General features: G+C 34.8%; 1 protein-coding gene across 2 annotated transcripts; it reads right to left on the reverse strand.

Moving 5' to 3' along the window:
• Positions 1 to 297: 297 nt before the first annotated feature.
• On the reverse strand, positions 298 to 22,607 carry LOC135612865 (UDP-sugar pyrophosphorylase-like). Of its 2 annotated transcripts, none has more exons than XM_065109623.1 (17): positions 22,452 to 22,607; positions 21,628 to 21,732; positions 19,959 to 20,075; positions 18,972 to 19,112; positions 17,978 to 18,077; positions 13,490 to 13,617; positions 13,331 to 13,402; positions 13,143 to 13,207; positions 12,940 to 13,000; positions 12,728 to 12,845; positions 11,735 to 11,859; positions 9,684 to 9,760; positions 7,053 to 7,158; positions 5,131 to 5,190; positions 2,465 to 2,545; positions 896 to 1,135; positions 298 to 733 (listed from the first exon to the last, which is right to left on the reverse strand). In XM_065109623.1, exons 1-17 carry the CDS (start codon positions 22,554 to 22,556, stop codon positions 566 to 568), a joined length of 1,869 nt encoding a protein of 622 aa, XP_064965695.1. In that variant the 5' UTR covers positions 22,557 to 22,607; the 3' UTR covers positions 298 to 565. The 2 variants fall into 2 exon arrangements, with proteins under 2 accessions (XP_064965695.1, XP_064965694.1); XM_065109622.1 differs by lacking the exon at positions 22,452 to 22,607 and adding an exon at positions 22,102 to 22,353 and having other exon boundaries at positions 337 to 733.
• Positions 22,608 to 23,012: the final 405 nt, after the last annotated feature.

A 23,012-nucleotide genomic window follows, 5' to 3' on the forward strand; every position in this document is an offset into this window, starting at 1 on the left:
TGACTTACGAAAATATAACAAGTGTAATATCATTAATATGGATCTAAGCATTCTAAGCTAGTGGTTTAGGTTCAACAAATTAATGAATCAGTTATCCCATCAATTTAGATTCCATCGATACCATAAAAACTAACCATTCATTGTCCCTTGAAAGCATAGAAAAGGAGTACAACACAATCTACCAGCTGCAGAAATTTGCCAAAAAAATATTTTGGCGGAAGAAAAATTCATGTCATATTAAAATGGTGTCAAAATACATGGGTGTTGAATTGGACTTTGGCAACATCATTACATCCATACGACAAAAATATGCATTCCTATCATTCGATTCCATAGTTGGAAAATCATATTGGTGTCTTTTGAGACAGAAACTGCATTGCAGGTTTTGTCTTTTATAACATTCGCAATACAAAATTATGAAGAATCAAAATGACTTGTTCTCATGCACAACTAGAAAGGAGTTTGAGGACTTATTCCTGTGCACAAAAGAATGGTTAATTCGTAACCAAAACAATCTCCCAGTGTGGACTAACAAGATGGGTGTGTAACTGCATTTGAATCTTCTTCATGACTTGAAGCAGAATTTTCCTGGGTCGGCGTAGTTTATTTCAAGCTGTTCGATCTTACAGACTTTGAAACCTCTTATCCTTGTTTCCTCAGGAATCGAGATGTCTTTAAAATCAACATGCTCAAGTGCCCAACCTTTATTTTGAACGTATCCGGTTACTTTCACCTACATTAGGCCACAACTAAACATTAAAGATCATAACGGGACTGCTATTTGAGTGAAAGCTCATGCTGCAGGCTCCATGTACATTAGAACGCTTAAGATCCATCTGGTAATGATCTAAGTATCTCTTTGTTGAATAAATGCTGTAAGAGAACAGAGAAATACCTCTGCTTGATCATTAGCATTGACAACAAGAGCTCCATCCAAGGAGAGACCATCAAGGAATATGTTCTGGCCATTGATGATCATGGAAGATCTCTGTGATATGGAGCAACACTCACCAACTTTTCTTTTTACGTCTCTAAAAGTTGTGGCCCATTTTGGGCTCCATGTGATGCATGGCCACAGTTCCACCTCTTGTCCATTGAAGATGTCAGTCACAGGGTCAGCTATGTGCACACCAGCCTGCAAATACATCATCTGGTGAGAAAACTGAGCCTCTGTTGCAAATTAAATATCTACAAGATCAGCAGTATCACTCTGTATGGATATTTATCCAGGTATTTCCTCACTTTGGGAGCTTCATAGTAGCTCCTACATTCATGTAACCGTGAAAAAGAATCATCGAATATACAGATGTAGCTGATTCAATATGACGAAAATAAAAAATACGTTGATCAAGATTTTAAGTCCAGGTTCGGTCCCGATTTTGTTATTCTATTGCACCGTTGACCTGATGGTATACCAACTCTATCAATTGAAAAAAAAAAGGAAAATGAAAAATGTATTGAGCTATACGTTTTGATATCGGTCGTTGGCTAGATTGGTAAGTACCAGTTAGTGCACATATCAATATGACTAGATTTTAGAACCTTGATGCTGATGACCAATCTAATATTTTGATATTCCACACTAGCATGAGCAATGATATATATAGACCAAACGGCCAATTCTAATTAGTTTGCTAGGTCTTAGTGATTTCTTTTGAAGAACAAGGAAATAAGGAAAGATACGTGCAAATCCAACACACTAGATAGCTTCAGACAACCGATAACCAGATAAAACAAAGGCATTTTTAGGAAAATAATTCTCACATATTTAACTGATAAGCCTGCATCAAGCCAGACAACATCAATTCCTCTCAAGTGCGACTAAAATTCACGCATCTTGTGAGAGAAAGTAAGCTTAATGCAATTTGTGCAGTAATATGCTTAAGCAGATTCTATGGAACCAAAAGATGCATCAGAAACATGCTATGTCAACATGTCCTGCTCATATATGATTAAAGAAGTGCAATTTTGATGGTATGACAATGTAAGCAAGGTCAAACAAGAATCCAACTCGTAAGTAGGTAAAAAGGCCCAAGTTCATGGACTTTAATCAAAGCAAAATGTTCCTTGTAGACATTTCTCATCTTGAGATCTGAGAGAAAAAAAGAATCACGTATCAACATTTCATATATAAATATACATAAATATTTTGAAAATATATCTAATACTAAAATCATAAAATGTGCAACAGAATTGAAAGATGTCTGTTGCACAGGGCTTCTGCCTTTACAAAGTTCAAGGAGCATCAATGTACATCTTTATTTTAGCTCCAAGGCCCACCTTAAAAATAGCAATAAGGTGCACCATAAGTTTGTCATCTTAAATAAATATCGAGTGTCAATGCATAAAATTACTATGGACAGTTAGAATAGACTTTTTTCTTTAGTCAAATAATATCATAATTAGACAGCTACAGTTAGGGCCTTGCAATTTTCAAGGTTATATATTACATAATAAATGTTACCTTTCTGAGAATAAGACAATTAGCCTTATAAATAGCCATCTCTCCACTTGTTGCACTGTGATAGGGATTTCCTTTGGGCACCTAGAATCAGCCAAGAACTCAAAACCAGTGACAGAAAATAAAAATTTGAATGCCATAAACAGAATGAGATGATAATTCATACATATAATTGGGTGTTCCAAAGTAGAAATTGATTCAAGTGTTTAACGTTTTAACAAAGGGAATATATAACTAATGCACCCCAATGATTCATGGCTACCAAGCATATGTATGTATTGAGACACTAAAAACTGGGTGTCTAAATAAGATAATCTCTGAAACAAATAACATATATGGAAAATTTGAAAAAAAGCCTGTCCTTAAAACTGTTTAGTAGATGCTATTTCTCTAGAGACAGATAATATATAGGATTTGAGCAAACGAAGAATCTGAGATATTGTTTTTCTCGTTGCATGTGCATAAATCATAGAACTGGTTAGGAAGATATAAATTTATCTTTCATTTATGGAGATTTCTGTCCACCCACAGCATCTAGTTATCAGAGAAAGCTGAAAAGGCCCATTCACTAAGTAACAAAGGATAAGTTGAAAACTTCACCAGCTTAGAAGTCAAGGCTGACCGGTCATCCCAGGTCTAAAATTTAACTCCTGAACAGGCTCAGCCTAAAAAAATGATTAGTGTTTGTGCAATACTACCATATATTTCCAGTCCTGGAACCAATATACAAATGCCCAGCTCCATCCCATCACTATGGCCCAACTTTATATGGATTTGCACCTTCATATTTGGCCTTCTAAGCCCAAAATCTGATGGTTGCATCTGGTGCCTTTGGGAAATTTCCATCCTTAGCTATATTTTAATTCCCCTCATGAACCATTCCACCATACAAGGCCATGCCATACTATGAGGGCAAGCAATGACCAACAATTAATATTGTGAAGCAACTATACCTGCTAAACCAGAGCTCCAGTTGATCTGTCACCTTACGAATAATTCCCATTTGAATGACACATTGTCTCATGATTTTTCACTAAAAGAACTAATTTGTTGTCTTCACCAGTCAACATCATAATTCCTCAACAATAACCCAGCTATTAAGCACATCCAGAATGTGGTAGAGTAACATATACAGGATGTATAGATGTAATATATCATCAACAACACTATCTAACTTAACCTACAAAAAATAGTTTCCATTTGTGAATATACATAGTTGATGTGAATGGACAAATAGAGTCGAAGACTAATATGCAAACTGAAATTTGAAAGAGAAATTTGTGCAAAAAATTATGACAAAAGAATATTTTATAAAACTCTATCATCAAATAGAATTTCATGCAATAACAATTATTCTACAAAATTCAGATCCGAAGGGTCATTACTTTTTCAAACTAGTTCCTAAATAACAGAGGATATCTAAAATGACAAGCTGATCACATTAACAGGTTAATGCATCTATGAAAATTCAAAGTGTAATAGAACACTGCTGCAAAACAGCAAACTCCTATAGATTCTGCAGAGATTGTGACATTCCAGTGTTTGCAAATATAGAAGGCCAGAGTCACAAAATAGACAAAGGGCGACAACTGATTGTAAAACTTGCCCAATCCTTTTTATTGAGCCTTCTCAACTAAGGTAGCAGCACTCAAACAATAGGTGAACCAACTGCATAAAGCTCCCCCCAATACAGGGTCTGGAAGGATCAATCTATACATCCTTATGCTTACAAATGGAGAGACTTTTCATGAGACTCAAATCGTGATCATCTAGGTCACAATAGAGCAACCTTAGAAAAAGAATTAAAATGTGGAAAGAGATTACAAAGAAAACATAATTTATTTACTTCAACTTGGAATTGATTAACTTATTGAAGTGATTCTATCAGTAGGGTTTAGCCTATAAATATCCATAATGTATACAAATCAAAGCCTATTTTGGTCAGATCTGAACTGAAGTGAATAAAGAAATACCATTTTTTAAATAAACCACAGATAAATCCAAGCAATCTTTGTGTGTATATTGGACCTTTTGAGACAATTATAGGTCCTGGAAGGTAATTCTGATAGGAATGTTTTTATGTGGTGCTAACGATTTAATAACTATTTTTGTAGCTCCAGAATGTTTCAGTTTATGTTCCTACCTATTATCTGGATATACCATGAGAGATGTACGGGCTTTTTCCTATTCAAAGATCAGCCCTTTGTCTCTGTATTTTCATGTCGAGAATTCTTTGCAGATGAAGAGATGTCAAATTGGGAGAGATGGCTGAGTGGACTAAACAGCGGATTGCTAAGTGAACTTAATACATTCTCCCATCTTTCTACAGCTTAAAACAGCTCATCCATATAGTTCAGCATCTAAGAAAAGTTTGACCTCTGACTATTTATTCTTTTCCTCATAAATTTCTCAAATTCTAGAGCACAAAAAAAAACAATCTCCACTTTTTTTTTTCCATTACATCAGCAGTAACTGAAATGAATTTAACTGATTTTAGTGTTACCTTCATACTTTCTTATTTTAATATATTTCTCTTGAAAATTTCCCAAGAAAATGTTCATTCTTTCTGTAAAAGACCTTGATGATATTCAACCTACATTCTGTCCGCCCTTTAAAACCAGGTCTATATGCAAGATGAGATACTGATGTGAGTGACAGAAAAACTATACCTTTGAAGCATCTTCAGGTTTATTCTTTACAGGTGCATAAGCAAGCCATTTATCCATTACCTTGAGAGGGGAAATATGACAAATGAGCATTTCAATTTTCATATACATGAAAATGTTATCTGAAATCAAACGAAAATTGTAATCATCATTGACTATGTATGGGTTTCAATAAGTACACCATAATGCAATTCTAAATTTTATACATGAAGCTACAATTGTAATTATGCTGTAAACAATGCTCTTTGTGTATTTCTAGCTGCACTCATCAAGACAAGCAAATCTAAGCTGTAATGGATCCTGATTACACTATTTTTCACTTTAGAATAAAATAGTTGTTTACTAGCATGTGTGTCTAATACTCTGCCTGCTGGAAAATTGAATTATACATGGTTGCATTCTAAAACATGTAATGAGTGTCAAAAAAAATTTGTTAAGAAACAAAAGAGAAATAATGATCTGTTTTTTAATTTGGCTACTTGATAGTTGACAACATACATTATTTAGCCCCATCCACATGGATGTTTTATTACCATGTAGTTCAATTAAAGGTCAAGATTTTTTAAAAATCATAGCCCAACTATATCCTTTTAACCTTTTCTTATCTGCTAAATTTTTTTCTTCCACTCTTGTGATTGTTCTATTTCAACTCAACTTCATGTTTTGACTGATGTTAAACACCTTAAAATGAATTCTCCTCATCTTAACCTGTGACCCATTAAACTGAGCCCGAACAGAATATCCTGTTTGGTTTCTTTTTTAGATGGGCCTATGGCCCAATTACCTTGCTGCAGCTTGCGAATGTTTTTTTATATATTAAATTTATTTGGTTCATGTCATTGTTCTCAGCCGTTAGATGTAATTTTATAGTGGAAATCCAACTTGGTTCTGCCATATTTAACCTTAATCATGGTGGTCAATCTCTCTCTCTCTCTCCCCCACTATCTATTATTGGCAGTTGATACAATCACTTCATGACCTCTCCTCTCTTGATTTTTGCCAATGATCGCGGGCCCTTCCTCCTTTCCGCTGATTATCACTGTCATGTGTCAGCATCCAGTCACAACCCTTCCTCAAGAGTGACCCACTTTATTGCTACACCACTTTGTCCGTCTCTGGAGATCATCATCTCCATTCACAATGAACACATCCGTGTTAACCTTTGTCCCTGCTGGCAGTGAAGGCCTACAGCACCTCGGTGGCACCGCAACTTGCCCAAGGCACAGCCTCCATGCTTAAAAGCACATGCATCAGGATCAAGCTGCCTCGATCATGTCAAGCTACGCCTGAACAGAGTTTTCCAAACACTACCATGCATGAGCTGAGCTGAAATGCTATGTGGGTTCAATTCAACCTAGCCCAAACATGCTTATGCTTATCATGTTCAGATTGTCTAAGTCCTAGTTGACAATATCATGCCCGTAAACTTATTAAACTAGCAATGTCAAAACTTCAAGGATCAGGCAACACAAACTTTAAAATGCATTTCTGGCCTCATTGATATAAATGACCTATACATAATATAATATGAAGAAAAGAAGACAAATTAAAGGTGCATTATCAGTGGTCTGCAAGATTAATGAGTGCATTCAGACAATATAAAGATAAACATATCCTTAATCATACCACCAAGTCTAAGTGAAAATTTAAAGTCCATGACTAGTATATCTAAGAGCTTAACAATTAACTTAACCAGCAATGTTGAATAGAATAAGTTGCCAAATCATAATGCTATAATTGCTAGGCATGTCAATCAGAACAATCTCCACATAAAATTTTGTGAATATAAATTTACCATAACTAATATAATGCTGATAACAACAACAACAAGAATTTAGTGGGATCTTAGACATAATCAATATCGGAATCCAGAAAAGCAACAAAGAGCCTACAAAAGTTCCATTGAGTTTAAAATCAATACTTACTGTGAATCCAACCTTCGCCGATGGGGGTAGAGATTTCGGATAATCTTGCATCATGCATTCCAACCGAGTTGAGGATTTAAAGGATGTCTTGGTTGAATCCTTGTATCTGAAGCAAGGATGGAGAACACTGTTAAGTTATTAATTGGGATTTTAATAGGTAATAAAGAGTAGTCAACTCAATTATTCGCCGTAGACTTTCTATGTACCAGAAACATGTATCCATGGAATGACCTAGCATTCTTGTACCACATTTCTTCGTTTTGAAGATAAAATTTTCCACTATTCTTAGATTCTAGCAAAAAGACATTTTCCTGATCTCAAATCTATGCATGTAAGTAGTCTCCAGGTTGTGTATGCTGATTATAAGGTCAAGTGGTCAACAACATGACAAAATGATTGCATATATCAATTGTTTCTCATCATACAAATAAAAAAGCAAATGAACCTTTACAAATCTTTTTATCTCATAACTAGACTTTTCAGACTTCTGGGACCGCATCAGAGTATCCTTAGAAATTGATCAACATCTGCATTACTAGACTGAAGCATCTTAATCTATTCATGTTGGCAAATGTTTATGCATCACCCTCAGGTCACAGACTGCTAGATTCTGGTGATGTGACAACCTTTTGAAAACAAGATGAAGCAATTGGATGTATGACTAGCAACATAATCCCTAAGGCATTTTATTTTCTTTGACATCAGCAATTATCAAGATTCAAAATATCAGTCACACGACCATTATCTAACCATTGGTAGTTACACCACTTGGAACAATGGATTTGTTTCTGTTATGTCCTGTATTTCCTTCTTTCCTATTGTTGACCAGCATTTAGAAAATAAATGTACAATTTTTTCTCCAATTTAGTCTCCTTTCTATGATCTTTTAGTTCCCAACCATTGATCCATCAAAAAGATATATGTGAATTCAAACTTAGCAAGGCACTAGATATTTCTTTTTTTCCATGGTGCCCTGCAAAAATGATACTGGTAAAAATCAATATGTTTTATGAAACCAACTGTCAGAATAATTTCATGTGCTTAAAGCATCACTTGGCATGTTTTAAAGGTGTGACACATTCAATTGCATCGAACAGTCTAACTTTATATTATGTTCATATGAACAGCTATAATCTACTGTAAATACTAGAAACACATGAGTATTAAAATAACAAAAGTATAATGACAGCTATGTGTTCTGTCATGCTCATAAAACTGCTGATAGCTTCTGCAACATAAGAATTTTTATCAGCTTTGGTTATAATGTTAAATCTTTTAACCATTGATCAAACTTTCCATCAATATTCACTGATAATATCGGGTTTATGCACAATGTTTTTTATGCAAATAACATAGAAAGATTGAGCCACTTATTAATTGAGTTCTCCCCTGATCTCTCATTCCACTATTGAAATGGACTTAATTGTTTCATGAACCACTACATTGTTGTGTGGACCAATAATAACCGTTTCGCCCGGACCAATATGAAACGGGCAGCATGTACCAGTCCGAGTGCTGATTGATACACAGACCCACCCCGGTGTGGTCCATCATATAAAAGGGAAGTGGGAAACCCCAAATCCCACTTTCACACTGCCTCTGCTTCTCACATGATTGCTGCGAGGTTGCGGCTTCTCACCACCATGACCTCAGCTTGCTGCGATCGATGCTGCACACTGCTACACGACCGATTCTGCGATCAATGCTTCTCACGCAGGCGGCTACTGGTGACCTCCACTTGCCACGACCACGCTGCACACTGCGACATCTCAAGTATGTCTCTTCTCCTCTTTCTCTTCCTCTTCCTCCTCCACCACTTCCTTTTCTTCCCTCTTTCTTCCTCCTTCCTCCACCATCCCTTCCTCTTCTCCCTTTTTTCTCCCTCTCTTAAACACAATGTACCATGTGCCGATATATCAGTACAAACCGATATAAACCAGTCTGACAAATCTCCGAGACAGGTCCAGTACCTAATTTGGCAAACTTGAAAGTGCATCTAGATATTAGTGGAGCTTTTTGAACCCACAGTTATGGTTTTTTAGTTTCAAAAAGTTCCAATCATGGCAACACACAACAGTGATGAGGTTGGTAGTGTGCCTATATACACATATGAAATATCAACCAATAATATGTTATAAAAAATCATGGATCCTATGCCAAAGAATTTCTATTATACAGTATCATGCAGGCTTATTATCAGCATGGGCCATAACTGTTACATCCATTTCCATTCCCAAAAGACTAGACCTTCTAGGAAAATCTCTTCAAATTGAATATCATCTTAATACAAGGTCACCTCTAGATTTATGAACATTGTGGTGAATGTCAATTAGAGGGTGGGCCTTGGTACAATGGTAAGGTTATTCTTTTGTGACAAAATCAGGGTTCGAATCACAAAAATTGCTTCTTTAAATATTTAAAGGCAAGGGTATATACATTCACCGTCCCTAGACCTGCATCAGTAAGAGCCTCATGCATAGGTACACCTTTTTTATTGTGAATGCCAATTATAGAAATCTATATGCATTCACTTCAAACAACTACAAATGACATTCTGACAGACTACTCCTAAGGCATACAAAGACAAACAAATATTGATCTTAGTAAACAACACAGCAGAGTGAGAATTACTTAGGATTAACAAATTCAGCAATAGCACCTTGCGTTTTGCTAAGCTCCTTTGCATATGGTCCAAGATCCAAAATTAGCTGCAAAAGTTGATTCGATACGATCACAAATTTCTATTTTGAAAAATTGCAATTCTTAGATAATTGTACAGGCCTATTAAATCGCTTAGAAAAATGTTAACCTGCAGTTGGATGATATGAAGTATGCAAAAAAGAAATTATGCAACATAAGGCATAATGGCTGTTGCATTCGTCAAGGAAGCTAAATTCATCAAGGAATCAAATACCATAAGCACCACTTGGTGTGGCAGTTCCATAATGGAATGACTATAGACTGAGTTGTGGATTACCCAGTCCTGAATGGCATACTGGTACTCAACGTAAAAGAGCCAAAAGCATCCAAACACCTTGACAACAGTCAAATGCATTGGTTCAGTCAAAAGTCCCTTAAATCAGGGGATCTATTTGGTGGAGATTTGCCTAAAACCCTGGGCCCAAAGAAGAAGATTTATGAACATGCAATTTTAGGTGCTAACAAATGTCCCTTAAGTAACTAGTTTGTTTCTGAACATGTAACTGCAGACCTGAGATGGCTAGATCATTATAAAAATCCTTTTATCATAATAACTTTTATCAGTTTTGATGGTTTTTCTCAGTGGTTGCCAGATTAGAGTCATGAAGTACCAAAAATTTCAAAATTTATGTAGCTTATTAGCCAATGAGTAACACAGACCAGCCTTAGCATGTAAGGGTAGAATGTTCAAGTGGAATTAACAAATCAAATTACCCATTTTCTTATGTGGCATTAATTTAATGGCATAATCCCCACTAGTCAAAAGCCTAACATGCTTATTCTGAATATTGTACTGTACCGATGTACCAATTAGCTGTCGGTACGGTACGTACCATGCATACCGACACATGATACACTAAGATATACCAATGTACCGCCCATACTGATCCTCTATTGGACTGATACGTCCCGCCCATACCGAGCGGTACGATATGGTATTGCAAACCATGCTTATCACTGTGGAGAACATGATCCATTTCCAGAATTTTGTCATGGAACTAACACAAAGTAGAGTATCTGATGAAACCACCAAATCGGCTGATATGATTTAGTCATGACTTGATATAGTTTATTGGCCACAATCTACCCACCCACTTCAACTATAAATTGATTTGGGATGCAACTGACTACACCACTCCTCGATGCCTGAGCACTCAACACACTAGCATTCAGGGTAAAGAAATGGTTCAGGTCTTAGATTTAGAAGCTTAGGTTACTGTTCAAATAATTTTGGATATGAGAATTTAAAAGCTAATAGAGGACTTAATAACATCGATTTGGGATTTGAATCTGACTGTCCAATCACAACTTTTGGATCTTGTTCTATAGATAATAGCTAGGAGCAATTATAAGCCTATCTAGCCTACCCTATATTTCCAGATAATTCATGTTTGTTAATCATGTCATTAGCCACATAAGTACATTCATCCCTTTTCTTTTTGTTAAAAGATAATTCACCTTCTTTGTTCATGTAAACATAACTTTTAACATTTTTTATGGACATTGTTGTGGGTTTTTATTATTTCCATGAGAATAGTGACCAGTAATTTTAGAACTGTTGCCAAATGATCATTTCATGATTAAATTTCAAAACACTTTATAATTCTCAGAGCTTAAGAGCAGAAATTATTTTTTTATTTTTTTTTAAATTTAGAAACCTCTCTAGTCTATCAGGTAACTAGGTTTATCAATATAGCACATGACAAAGAGACCATCACACTAGTAATTAGTCCCCTATTCATATTAAAGGGGTTAAGATTCTCAACTATTATGGTAGCTATGCCCAATTATTTAACCCATAAAAATTTCTAGGTAACAAGTCACAGCCTCCCACTTTCTATTTATTAGAAAAAACAGATGATTGAATGACTCGTGGCATATGCTTATGCATTTTGTCATAAGTTCTCAATTACGAAGACAGGTATTATAGTTTGAAAAACTATAATGTCAATAGAGCAGTGTACATCACAAAAGCTGCTTACCTGGTTTATGTTTCCAGGGAAGGGAGAAAAACCTGTTTCAGAATTCACATCTCCATCAGCATGCCCAGTTGCACGTAGTAAGGGATCCAACTGATTATATTCCACATTAGTAACTATTTCTGAACCTGAAGGCAATAATTTAATAAAGTCAACTAAGAATACAAGAAAGGCTACCTGATGTTTAAAATAATAATAATGGAGACATGCACACAATGACACAAGGAAAACAGTATCTGCTTCATTAAAAGTTGTTAACAATTTTTAAAGTATCCACTGTTAATGAAACTTAATAGACATCCAGAGTATATAAAGCGCCAGACCTAGTACAATAATCTGTCAAAAACAGAGAAGTCCTGTCCTAGATACAAACTGAACTATATGGAAGTATGAAACTTCACTGATCTACCTCAGAAATTTGACCAAATTGTACAAAATTTTAATTAGGAAACTGAGGTATGTCGAGGCTCTATGATAAAATTTAATGGATCAAATGTGATGTCAGATATTTCCTGAATGTTCACTTAGTGCATGTTTCAAAGCATGAAACTGTTAAAATATAAACTGTTTTATTTATTTCCTTGACCCCAAATTTGATGTAAGCATATAATAGTTTCAAAGTAGAAAGTTGTACAATCAGAATTTGTAAATTTGTTAATTCGATGTTTACAGTACATAAACCACTTCAATTTAAATGAATTAAGTTATTTAGCCAGTCTTATGAGTAAGAATGCTATCAGACCAAAAAAGGTCAAATGGGTACAAATGCAAGTAACTTTGCAAAGGCACACGCATAAAACAAAGGTATGCAGGCAAATACACAGGAAACAAAGCTAGAATAGGATGGCAACTTCTGTTCTGTTGAAAGTCGACACTTAAGAACAAGATTTACAATAGGCTAAATAGGTTGAAAATTAGAACCCACTAAGTTATGTCATTTATTGATTAAGCAAATGCTAAAAGCTTAAATATTAATAGGATGAAACATTCTATTACCATCAGTATGAGTAAGTTTGGTTATCCCCCCCATTGCTTCTTTTGCCTTTCTAGGAACTGCAAGAGAATTTACATGATATCCTTTTGTAGAGCTAACACCCAATGAAGCTGGTATTGCCTAAATAAATTAAGGAAAAAAGAAAAATATAAATTTCACTCCATTTCAAGATAATGAAGAAAAAAAACAAAGCAAACTTATATGATATATCAACCTTAAAGAGTAATCCATTAGTATCTTGGAAAAACAGAACCCATTTAAGACCTGCACTCTGCCTGAGAGATAACAGATTTAGATTGCATTATAAACCTGCAGTCACTAAGGTCTTACAAAATGTCAAACGAATATGAATGTAATTGACATTATCCAGTTACTAAGGTCTTACAAAATGTCAAACAATTAAGAAATTAAGCATACCACGAATTCAGAAGGCCACTAGAATAAAGAAGTGCATGAACATCACCATGGCCATGAGGCTTTGTCTGATAAAAATCAATGTAATTGGATACAAATAAATAAATTATTTATAGTACTTTCCCCAAAGAATAATTTAGTTACAGACTAGAAAACTACATGAGAATATGAATGCCACAAAAAGAAGTCACCTGAATTTTGTACTTGTCATTTAAATCTAATGCAAATCTGGCATCATTATCAGTTAAGCATGCTACTTTTTCCTGACATATTGCCAAAACAAATGATAAATTCAACCTCGTACCATTGACAAAATAAAAAACATGAATGAAGAATCAACTGATAATTACCTGCTTAATAAGCTTTACTTGAGTGGTTTTCATTCCAAAATAATAATTCGACTCTAAAAGCAATAATGTCGATTCATGAGTATCATCAGATGTCATAATCACCAGAGGTATTTCAGCTTCACATTGGCCTACAAACTCAACAGCAGTATGATCAGTTACAGCATGTCATTGTGATCGCACTTCTTTATGAAGTAGATATCAAGAATACTTCAGCCATATCTACATTGTCAAAATCTAACTTAAATTCCTAATGATAAGAAAAGGTATCAGAATTTTCTCTTTTATGCTTCTATTGATCCCCTTGTGAATTAAAAATGCAAGGATACAGAACACTAACTCAGAAGAATCTTAGAAAACACAAAATAGGAAAATCATTTTCAGACTTTTTATGTTAGCATTGCCCTGATCATATATTATTTTCAATTTAGTAGAACAGAGATCAACAGCAAATATAAAGCAGACTGGCAGAGTCTGACATGGTGGTGCACTCCACATCAAACTTTAAGGAATTACAATTCAAGTAAAGAAAAAAGAATGGACATCCATATCAAAAAGACAAAAGGTTTAAGTAGTTCTTTACATATCACTTCAAATCTCTGGGAACAAATGGTTACAAACATTTATCGAGCAATAGATTTAGGGGTTACTTACATGTTATCAAGTATCAATCATGGTGAAATGAACTATGCAGATATTTCAATAGTGTGTAGATATTCAGATACTTTTATAAAAGGATTGACAGAATTACTATGTGGTAGGGAGATTAAATTCATTATCAATTTTATATTTGGTAATGGAATACTTCCTAAGACTCCATTTAGAATGACATTAGTTGAATAAGAAACTACAAGAATTATATGGTAAGGTGTTATTAGATCTAGTGTCTCAAATTTTAGTATTATAATCTTCTTTGCAAAGAAAGATGATGAAAATTTTAGAGTTGTACTAACCAAGGTATGCAATTTCGAATGGTACTGCTCGGTATGGGCGGTACGTACCGGTCCGATGGCATACCAGTACGCGGACCGCCCGCTACCTGGCGGAACGTTGAAAAACGCTCCATATCGAACGATATGGGGTAATATCAGACGGTAACGATCAAAATTTCAACCGTTACCGCCCGACACAAATCGGTAACGGTCGATTTCGATCGTTACCACTCGGTAACAGTACTACAGTGCTCCAACGATCAAATTGACCATTGGAGCCCTTTCTTATAGTATTTAAACCCTTCTTCTCCCCTATTTCACTCCATTATATTCTCATACTCTCTTAAACTATCTCAAACTCTTTGTTTCTCACATTTGTGCTTTCGTAAACTCTACAAAACAACGATTTGTGAATTGAATCAAAGCTAATTTGAAAAAACTAAGAGGAAGAACTTTCTAATCAAGAGGTATGTGTTTTTTTTCTTTAATTAGAGAGTAATTAAGATCTTTAATATTATGATTAGTGTGTTTAATATTGATTAATTCGAAATTAGATACTTAATAGGTCAAATATTTATATTTCATGCATATTAAATATTGAAAAATATTTATGATAGTAAAATAAGTTTAACTAGGTTTTATTAAAGTTATTGAATTTAATTCATTTGTGATTATTTAATTCATTTAAATTTTAGAGTTTATATTGCAACAAAATAGTCTAACAATTCAAATGATTTTTCTGTAGATATTTCAATATTTACATAAGGACAATCCGTAATGGACTGAAATACGAACCTTACACAAGATATTCTTCGAAGCCCAAAAATGATATGTGATATTATTTTTACCTAATTTACATTGATTTTGCTAAACTTATGCTATTACTATATTTATTCCTAACTTAAAAACCTTGTCCCAACTTTTTTTTTATTTTCAGGTATTTTTGGAGGGTTTTACACCTAAATTAGGTGTATCGCTCGATACGCCGTAGTGTACCGCTCGATACACAGTACTGTACCATACCGAGTCAACCTCAAAACACCAGTATGGTACAGTATTGCATACCTTGGTACTAACCAAGGTTTGCAGTTTCGATTATCGGACATGTGTTGTAAGGGAAGGGAAAGGTGGGGAGGAAGAATGAAGAGGAAAAAGAAGGACAAGAGGAAGAAGGAAGCAGAACAAGAAGGAAGAAGAAGAGGAGGTGGAGGAAAAGGAGATAGTCGAGGAGGAAGAAGGAAAAAATAAAGAAAAGAGGAAGAGGAGGCGATGGAGGAGGTATATCAGAGCAGTCCAGGGGCAACGGCAGCAAGCGACAAGTGGCAACCATGCGAGCAATGAGTGCGAGCAACCACCATGCAAATCATGATGAGCATGAGAAGTTGCAAATGTGAGGAGTCCACGTTGCGTTACCCTAGGTACAAAAATATACATCATATGTATAAATTGGACTAAACCACCTAGTTTGGACTTGTCCAATTGGTGGGTGGACTAGTAAATACTGATTGAGCCATACCAAGTCAATCGAGATTGCAATCCTTAATAGTAACTATCAAGATGTGAATAAAGTCACCATGCAAAGTAAATATCTTCTTGTATCAATTAATGGGGTATGTGCATAAATAATTTCAAAGATTGATTTATGATATATTAGCTCAAAGATATATTTGTGTCTGTTTTCGAAACCATATATAAGTACTATGAATTTTAGTTGTACTAATCAAATGCACTTGTAATATTTATGAATTTCATGAACATAATATTTAAATTATTCTTAGATAAATTTATATTTGTCATTATTAATGATAATTTGGTATCTTCTACAAATTATTAAGATAATAAAGAGCATTTGGGAATTGTCTTATAAGCAAGGATCATAATTTCGTATCATACCAGAGTTTTGATCTCAGCTCGTTATAGTACGGTATGAGTGTATCGAGCGATATGTTTCGGTGTACCGCTTAGTATATATATATATATATATATATATATATATATATATGTGTGTGTGTGTATGTGTGTGTGTGTGTATGTGTGTGTGTGTATATATATATATAAAATAAAAGTTAAAAAATAATAAAAAAGGCGACGTCATTTCGTTTCTTCTCCCCACGCGAGGAGAAGAAACCAAGGAGAAGAATCGGTATTATATATATATATATATATATATATAATAATAATAATAAAAGGTTAAAAAAATAAAAAAGGGCGACGTCATCAAGGCAACGTTGCCTCGTTTCTCCCTCTTCTTCCTTCTCCCTCGGGCTAATACCGCACGGTAGTAGGCAGCGACGGTCGAAATCGATCGTTATCGACCGATTTCGAATGGTAACGGGGCGGAAACAACTCCAATCGATGGTACCGCCCGGTAGCGAGCAGTCCTCATATCGATCTGCTGGTGGACCAGTATGTACCACCCGGTATGGGCGGTATCATTTGAAATTAAAATCCTTGCTTATAAGTTCTAAGGCATCAAAGTTTATATGCAAAAACAAGGTGAGTTTTGATTGGAAAAAAGGTATTTTGTATCATACTATTTCCAGGGAATGAATTTAGTTGATTCAATAGGTGAAATGATATTTTTTAACGAACATGGTAAAGTTCTAAGTTCTAACTTACAGTTTGAGATAATTGAAATCATATAAATATTTTAATCTTATACATAATCTTGAATTAGCAACAACAGCTTAATTTTATTTTGAACCAGCAATATTCTTTGTATGATGATAAATGTGAGACAAAAGGAAAAGAAAAATAGATGACTCCAAGTATTGAAAGATTATGATTGGACCATAAATTATTACCTTGTAAAAGTGAATAGTATCGTTGACGCGCTTAGTAGAAAAAGTTTAACTAACTTGGATGTTACACCACACAGATTTGTGTCATACAGGATCCACAAAGATAACTCAATCCACTAGAATTCTGAATCAACTCAATGCTTGACTCAGTTAGATGAAACTTGGAGTCAAACTCAGTCTCACTTGATAATGTTCTCAGAATTTGGACAAAATTATTAAACATGACCTAGTTAAAAGGCTTACATCACACCTACACTAAGAGAATGACTATAAGGTTGATCACCAGTTTATATAAAACATTGAATTGTAATGATATAATCACTCCATTTCAGGTTGTGCAATGGAATCCTAATCCTTTATTACATCAAGGCATTGAGCCATCATGAAGGCTTCAAGATAGGATATTTTTCTACATATGTTTTTATTTCATTTTTTTCATACACATGATTATGAAAATTTTATGTTTATTATTTATTTTATTTTTTCAAAGTCATGATTATGATAATTTTAATAAATTTCAGGCTTTTAGATTTAAGCATATGGGCATAAACATAACAAATTAAATGATGATAAGTGATAAATCCAATTATATAGAACATTTTCTAATCTTGTTCTTCTACTCATCTCGGATGATATAGAGTCATTCCTACAATTTTTGAGCATTGGTTCAAGTTTTGTATTCAAATTAATTTAGCAACAACCATGATGCATGTTTCGACAAAGAAAAACTTCTTGTAAATCTAAACGCTCATACCAACCTTGTACCAGTCTACAACTAGCCTCCTGCAATGCTAGAATAGATTCTATGTAGTGTTGGAGAAAGCATCTGCCTGTTGTGGTTTCTGAAGGAAGAGCCAACTGCAACATAAAAAAGTTTATAATTTGGTCTCACTGAAGAAATAGCTCCAAAAATTCTCCTTTAGATAGCAACTGAATGTTCAAGAAATTATTGCCAAACATGTTCAACAGGGTCAAGCAGGTATAGAGCAAAGGGGCTCAAATATTGAGCACATCATTGTAAACTAATCAGCTATAAGCCTAAACTTGTGTATAAATAGTAACTATAAAAATAATTGTGACTTGGTCATTGGGCATTGGGCAGTTTATATTAACTAGCTACCACAAGGTACCTAAATGTGAAAGATATGATGGAGGACATTAGTCTTTAATCAGAGTGCTTACAACTTCTAAAATTTAATTCAAATCTGTGACTAATTTATGCACACCTATTATTTCCTACTCCTTATAGGCATGTACTAACCTCTTCCACTGGCTTCTCTCTGGTTAAACCTCTCATGCTAGCCAAACATGTTGTGGTGGTTTTCAGTCAACTCTATCATTTTCTCATATAAATTTAACTTTAAGAAATAAACTGGAAAATGACTAGGAACACTAACTGCAACCAATGTTATTAGGGAACTATTTTTGTAAAATTGTAATTTAGATAATAACCTAGTTGAATAAGTGAAATAAAAAATTTGTCAAACACTTTGATACATTCAAATGTAGATTGCAGAGAATTCATCTTAACTACAAAATGCAGTTGTATGAACATCAGCGAAATCAACAGTATCATTGCAGTAATATATAACTTGTACCAAGAATCATTCAAATGCATTAAACAAAAACTCTACCTTAGTTGAGGACTTATAATTAACAAAATGGCATTGCAAAAGGCATGATACTCAGTTACAGAAAGAAATGCGGACTTATAATTAACAAAATTTGTCACCACTATAGGATGCCACTTACTTTAATTCCTTTGTATCCAAGGCGTTCTCCAAGCCCACCAGCCACAAGAACAAATGCGGCCCTCCTAGCTTCTCTAACACCAGCCTCTTCCAACATCATAAAGTTATCATTGCCAAATGTCAGAACCTCTCCTGTTGGAACCTGCACATACTTCCTTATGATCATTTCAAACTATCTTATTTTACAATATTTGTTATTTAACCTTTTCTGTTAAACGAGATTTTGTTTGTGATTATAGTGATATTTAAAGTTTATATTGTTTGGAAGTTGAAACAACTTGATCATGATTCACAAATATGCATGACTATTATAGTAAGGAGATGAAAGAGGGCATCTGGTATCATCAGGACCTCAACAATTTGCTTTTATTAAAAGAGACAAAATCATGAAATCTTGGTTGATAAGGGATGGAATGTAAGCAATGTGCTTGCTAAAGAAAAAAATTCAATCTTTTGTATTTGCATTATTTATAATCATCAGACAATATTCAGAGACGATTTAGTGCCAATTCAATTTTACTAAAATGTCCATTGCATAACTGATAAATATACTGGTCAACACCGCCTTCCAGCATGTTGTGCCTGTTGTCTCAGTAGGCAGCAACAAATGCTTTACAACACCTGCCAATTAACCAATATAAAGTTTCTCACTATTTAAAGGTACTTAAAGGTGGTCTTACAAATCTATCATAAAGAGAGAAGAGAAATATTTTTCAGTCTACAACTTGTCACTGCATTCCAGAGAGCTGGATCATATCATGCTGGCAAGCCATCTACCATGTATGTCAAGAGCCAAAATGGACTGGATAGCTTAATAACTCATGGCAAGATACGAGGGGCCAACATCTTCTCATCACATGTTACAGTATATTTCAGAGAGTGTCATAGTACACCCCCATAAAAAACTAAGAAACAACCATTTGAATAACTAGAGGGCTATATGCCACTAGGAATTCAGATGTAACAAAAGAACATCAAGCATACTCACAGAAGGAGTGAAGCCATCATATGGATTTTTCCCAGCCTTTGAATCTGCCAAGAGTTTTCTTGCATTTTGAATATATGATACCAAACCACCAGGATAGTTTGCATTAAGTTGAGCAACCTAAGGAAAAGGAAATTTATAAAGAAAATCCTGAAGAAGACAGAAACTGAATGCCATAAAGTCTTTGTTCAACATGAAGTCAATTCTCATTCATGTTTATTCAAGTTTTCTTACTTGTCACGTTTTTCAACTATGACATTACAAAAATAATAATCACATACTAGTGATAATATAATGCAGCATTAACTGGGACCTGTAAGTTAGTTATCATAAACAACAACAAGAACAACCAGGATAGTTTGCATTAAGTTGAGCAACCTACGGAAAAGGAAATTTATAAAGAAAATCCTGAAGAAGACAGAAACTGAATGCCATAAAGTCTTTGTTCAACATGAAGTCAATTCTCATTCACGTTTATTCAAGTTTTCTTACTCGTCACGTTTTTCAACTATGACATTACAAAAATAATAATCACATACTAGTGATAATATAATGCAGCATTAACTGGGACCTGTAAGTTAGTTATCATAAACAACAACAAGAACAACAATGACAACAAGCTTGAATGTCATAATTATATGGGATCAACTACATGGAATTTTTGCCACCACTGACCTTTTTGCATAGCAATATCCTTAGTTATATTACAATTATGCATGAATTTTTTTGTTTCTTTAATGTCATAGTTAAAAAACATGGTAGAGCTACCCTAAACATATCAATTAGTAAAATGTATGGAACACTCAAAGAGAGGTTCTGACATATCTGACGGATCAAGTCTAAAGATGATTTTGAAAACAATGATACTATTTTGCTATCAGCACCTATAATCACATGTTAGGTCAATAAGCCTAAAACCAAAGTACGACATTTCTCTTTCAGTTTCTAATAATAAGTACAAATTTCTCGTTATCCTTTCTCAATTTGTATCACCTAATGCTTATTATTTTTCAAAAAAATGGAATGTTTGGTTTGGTTCTTATCATATGTTCTTTAACATATCTAGCATTAAATTTGTTTCTTAAAGGCACATTTCAGGAACAAATAAGCTCCATAAACAAATCCACATAAAGAAAACTCAAGTTTCAAATGTCTTAGACAATAAGCACCAATATGTATCTTGATATTATTGTCTATAAAATCAGTGTCAAATTGTAAAAATTTTAAAGGATCTAATGATGAAGAAAAATAAATCTATGAATAATCTGAAGGGAGATAGCACTTACCGCTGCATCAAAACACCTCTCTCAAAAAGTCCAATCCTGATATCAACTGATGTTTGAACATAAGAGGACCTTTAGGTTTAGATCATTCATTGTTCTTGCTATTTGTGTGTCAATGATTACACGGTTCTCCTGTTGTGTCAATGTCATCGCTCATTCACTGGAATGACGCGTTAGAATAGACTGGTTTTCTCTAATGTTGTGAAAATTGTTGTTATTAAGCATTAGAAAGAGTGTCACCTATCTCATGAATGACATTAGCAGAAGAGTAACATATATCTCCAAATTTAGCACTTCAGAAATTTCTTTTGAAAGATACAAATTCCAACGGAATCAAATTTCTTCAGTGTCATAAAGATTCAAAAGAACAGGAAAAGTTTCTAAATGACCTGATCAAAAAAGCCTTTCTTCCTTTTGTCATCAACACCTGGTTCTGGCCAATGATCAAAAAGATGTTTTTGGCCCTCCCGTAACAACATCATGGCAAGTCCGATCTGATAAACAATAATAATAGTTATTAGCAAGAAATGACTGCTTTATTAGTCAGCCACTCAACATGAGTATGCTAAACCACCACAATTTTACAATAAAGAAAGGCTTCTTATTTATGTGATATTGACCATGAAGCCTAATTTCTTAACAATACTGTGTTGCTATCTAGATGGAGCATAAGTGACTTAGTTATGTATTTTTTTATATTAATTTTTTTTTTATGTGCAGTAGGTTTGGCTTAAATCATATGCATCAGAGAAGTACAACAGTTCATTATCCCATATTTTGCAGATATAAGCCCCGGAAATTATGCACAGGTAGAATCAGCACAAAATGATGCATGTGAATGAGTAGAAGTTGTTAGCACACACCCCAGTTCCCAGATCTGCTACCAAGAATGAAGCAAGAATCAGCCTATTAGCAACCAAGACCACATCGCTTGTGAATTTCCTTGAAGAAGCAAATAGAAGCACGCTAAATTGAACAGGACAAGTGTTCATGGACCGGTTGATATCCTACTCACTTCATGTCGTCAAACGAAATCCAATCCCGAGATTCAGAAGAAAATGCCGTAAGATCTAGAACTGGTATCTTAAGACTCAAGCAAGTGATCAAGATCTCATCTTTCATAACATTTCTGATCGGAGAAAAACACATAAATGTTGTACCAGTTAAGGCACGATAGTAACACAGCAAAAATTATAAGAGTTCAATGTCGGACCTCCTCAGAGGAGAGAATCCCGAGATTCCTCTGGAGATTTGGGGCCGACGAGGCCCAGCCGTCGGTTACGCTCAGCCCGGCGAGGCTCTCGACGGCATTATCCATATCACACCGAGATCCAACGCCGGCAGATGCGGGACGGAGACGAAGAGGAGGAAGAACCGACCGGAAATAGGGAACGACGGTACATCAAATCCAGAGTATTGATCCTCTCCAGGAAGGCTTCGAAATGAAACCTCAGTGATCAAATCTTCGCCGTTAACTATGTGGTCCTCTCATAGTCCTTTAAATCTCTACGGTTAGTTTACAACGAATTAGTACAATATTTGAAGCCGATCCTCACTCAGATGAAACGTGAATGTGGTATATCCGATGGGGCCCAATGGTGGATCCCACGGATCACGAACGGGCAAAGGTCTTGTTCTCCTATCGCACCCGAGTGGGAGAACAGGGTTTTCCCTCAGAATTATGGTGGGTCCCAACACATAGTCATGTAATTTCACTACGGTTCGGAGATTGCGAGGGAGAAACCCTGTTTCCTGCCGGGGATGGCACAAGATC

The sequence above is a fragment of the Musa acuminata genome, chromosome BXJ2-5 (assembly GCF_036884655.1).
Source record: "Musa acuminata AAA Group cultivar baxijiao chromosome BXJ2-5, Cavendish_Baxijiao_AAA, whole genome shotgun sequence".
In the NCBI taxonomy this organism is placed as follows: Eukaryota; Viridiplantae; Streptophyta; class Magnoliopsida; order Zingiberales; family Musaceae; genus Musa; species Musa acuminata.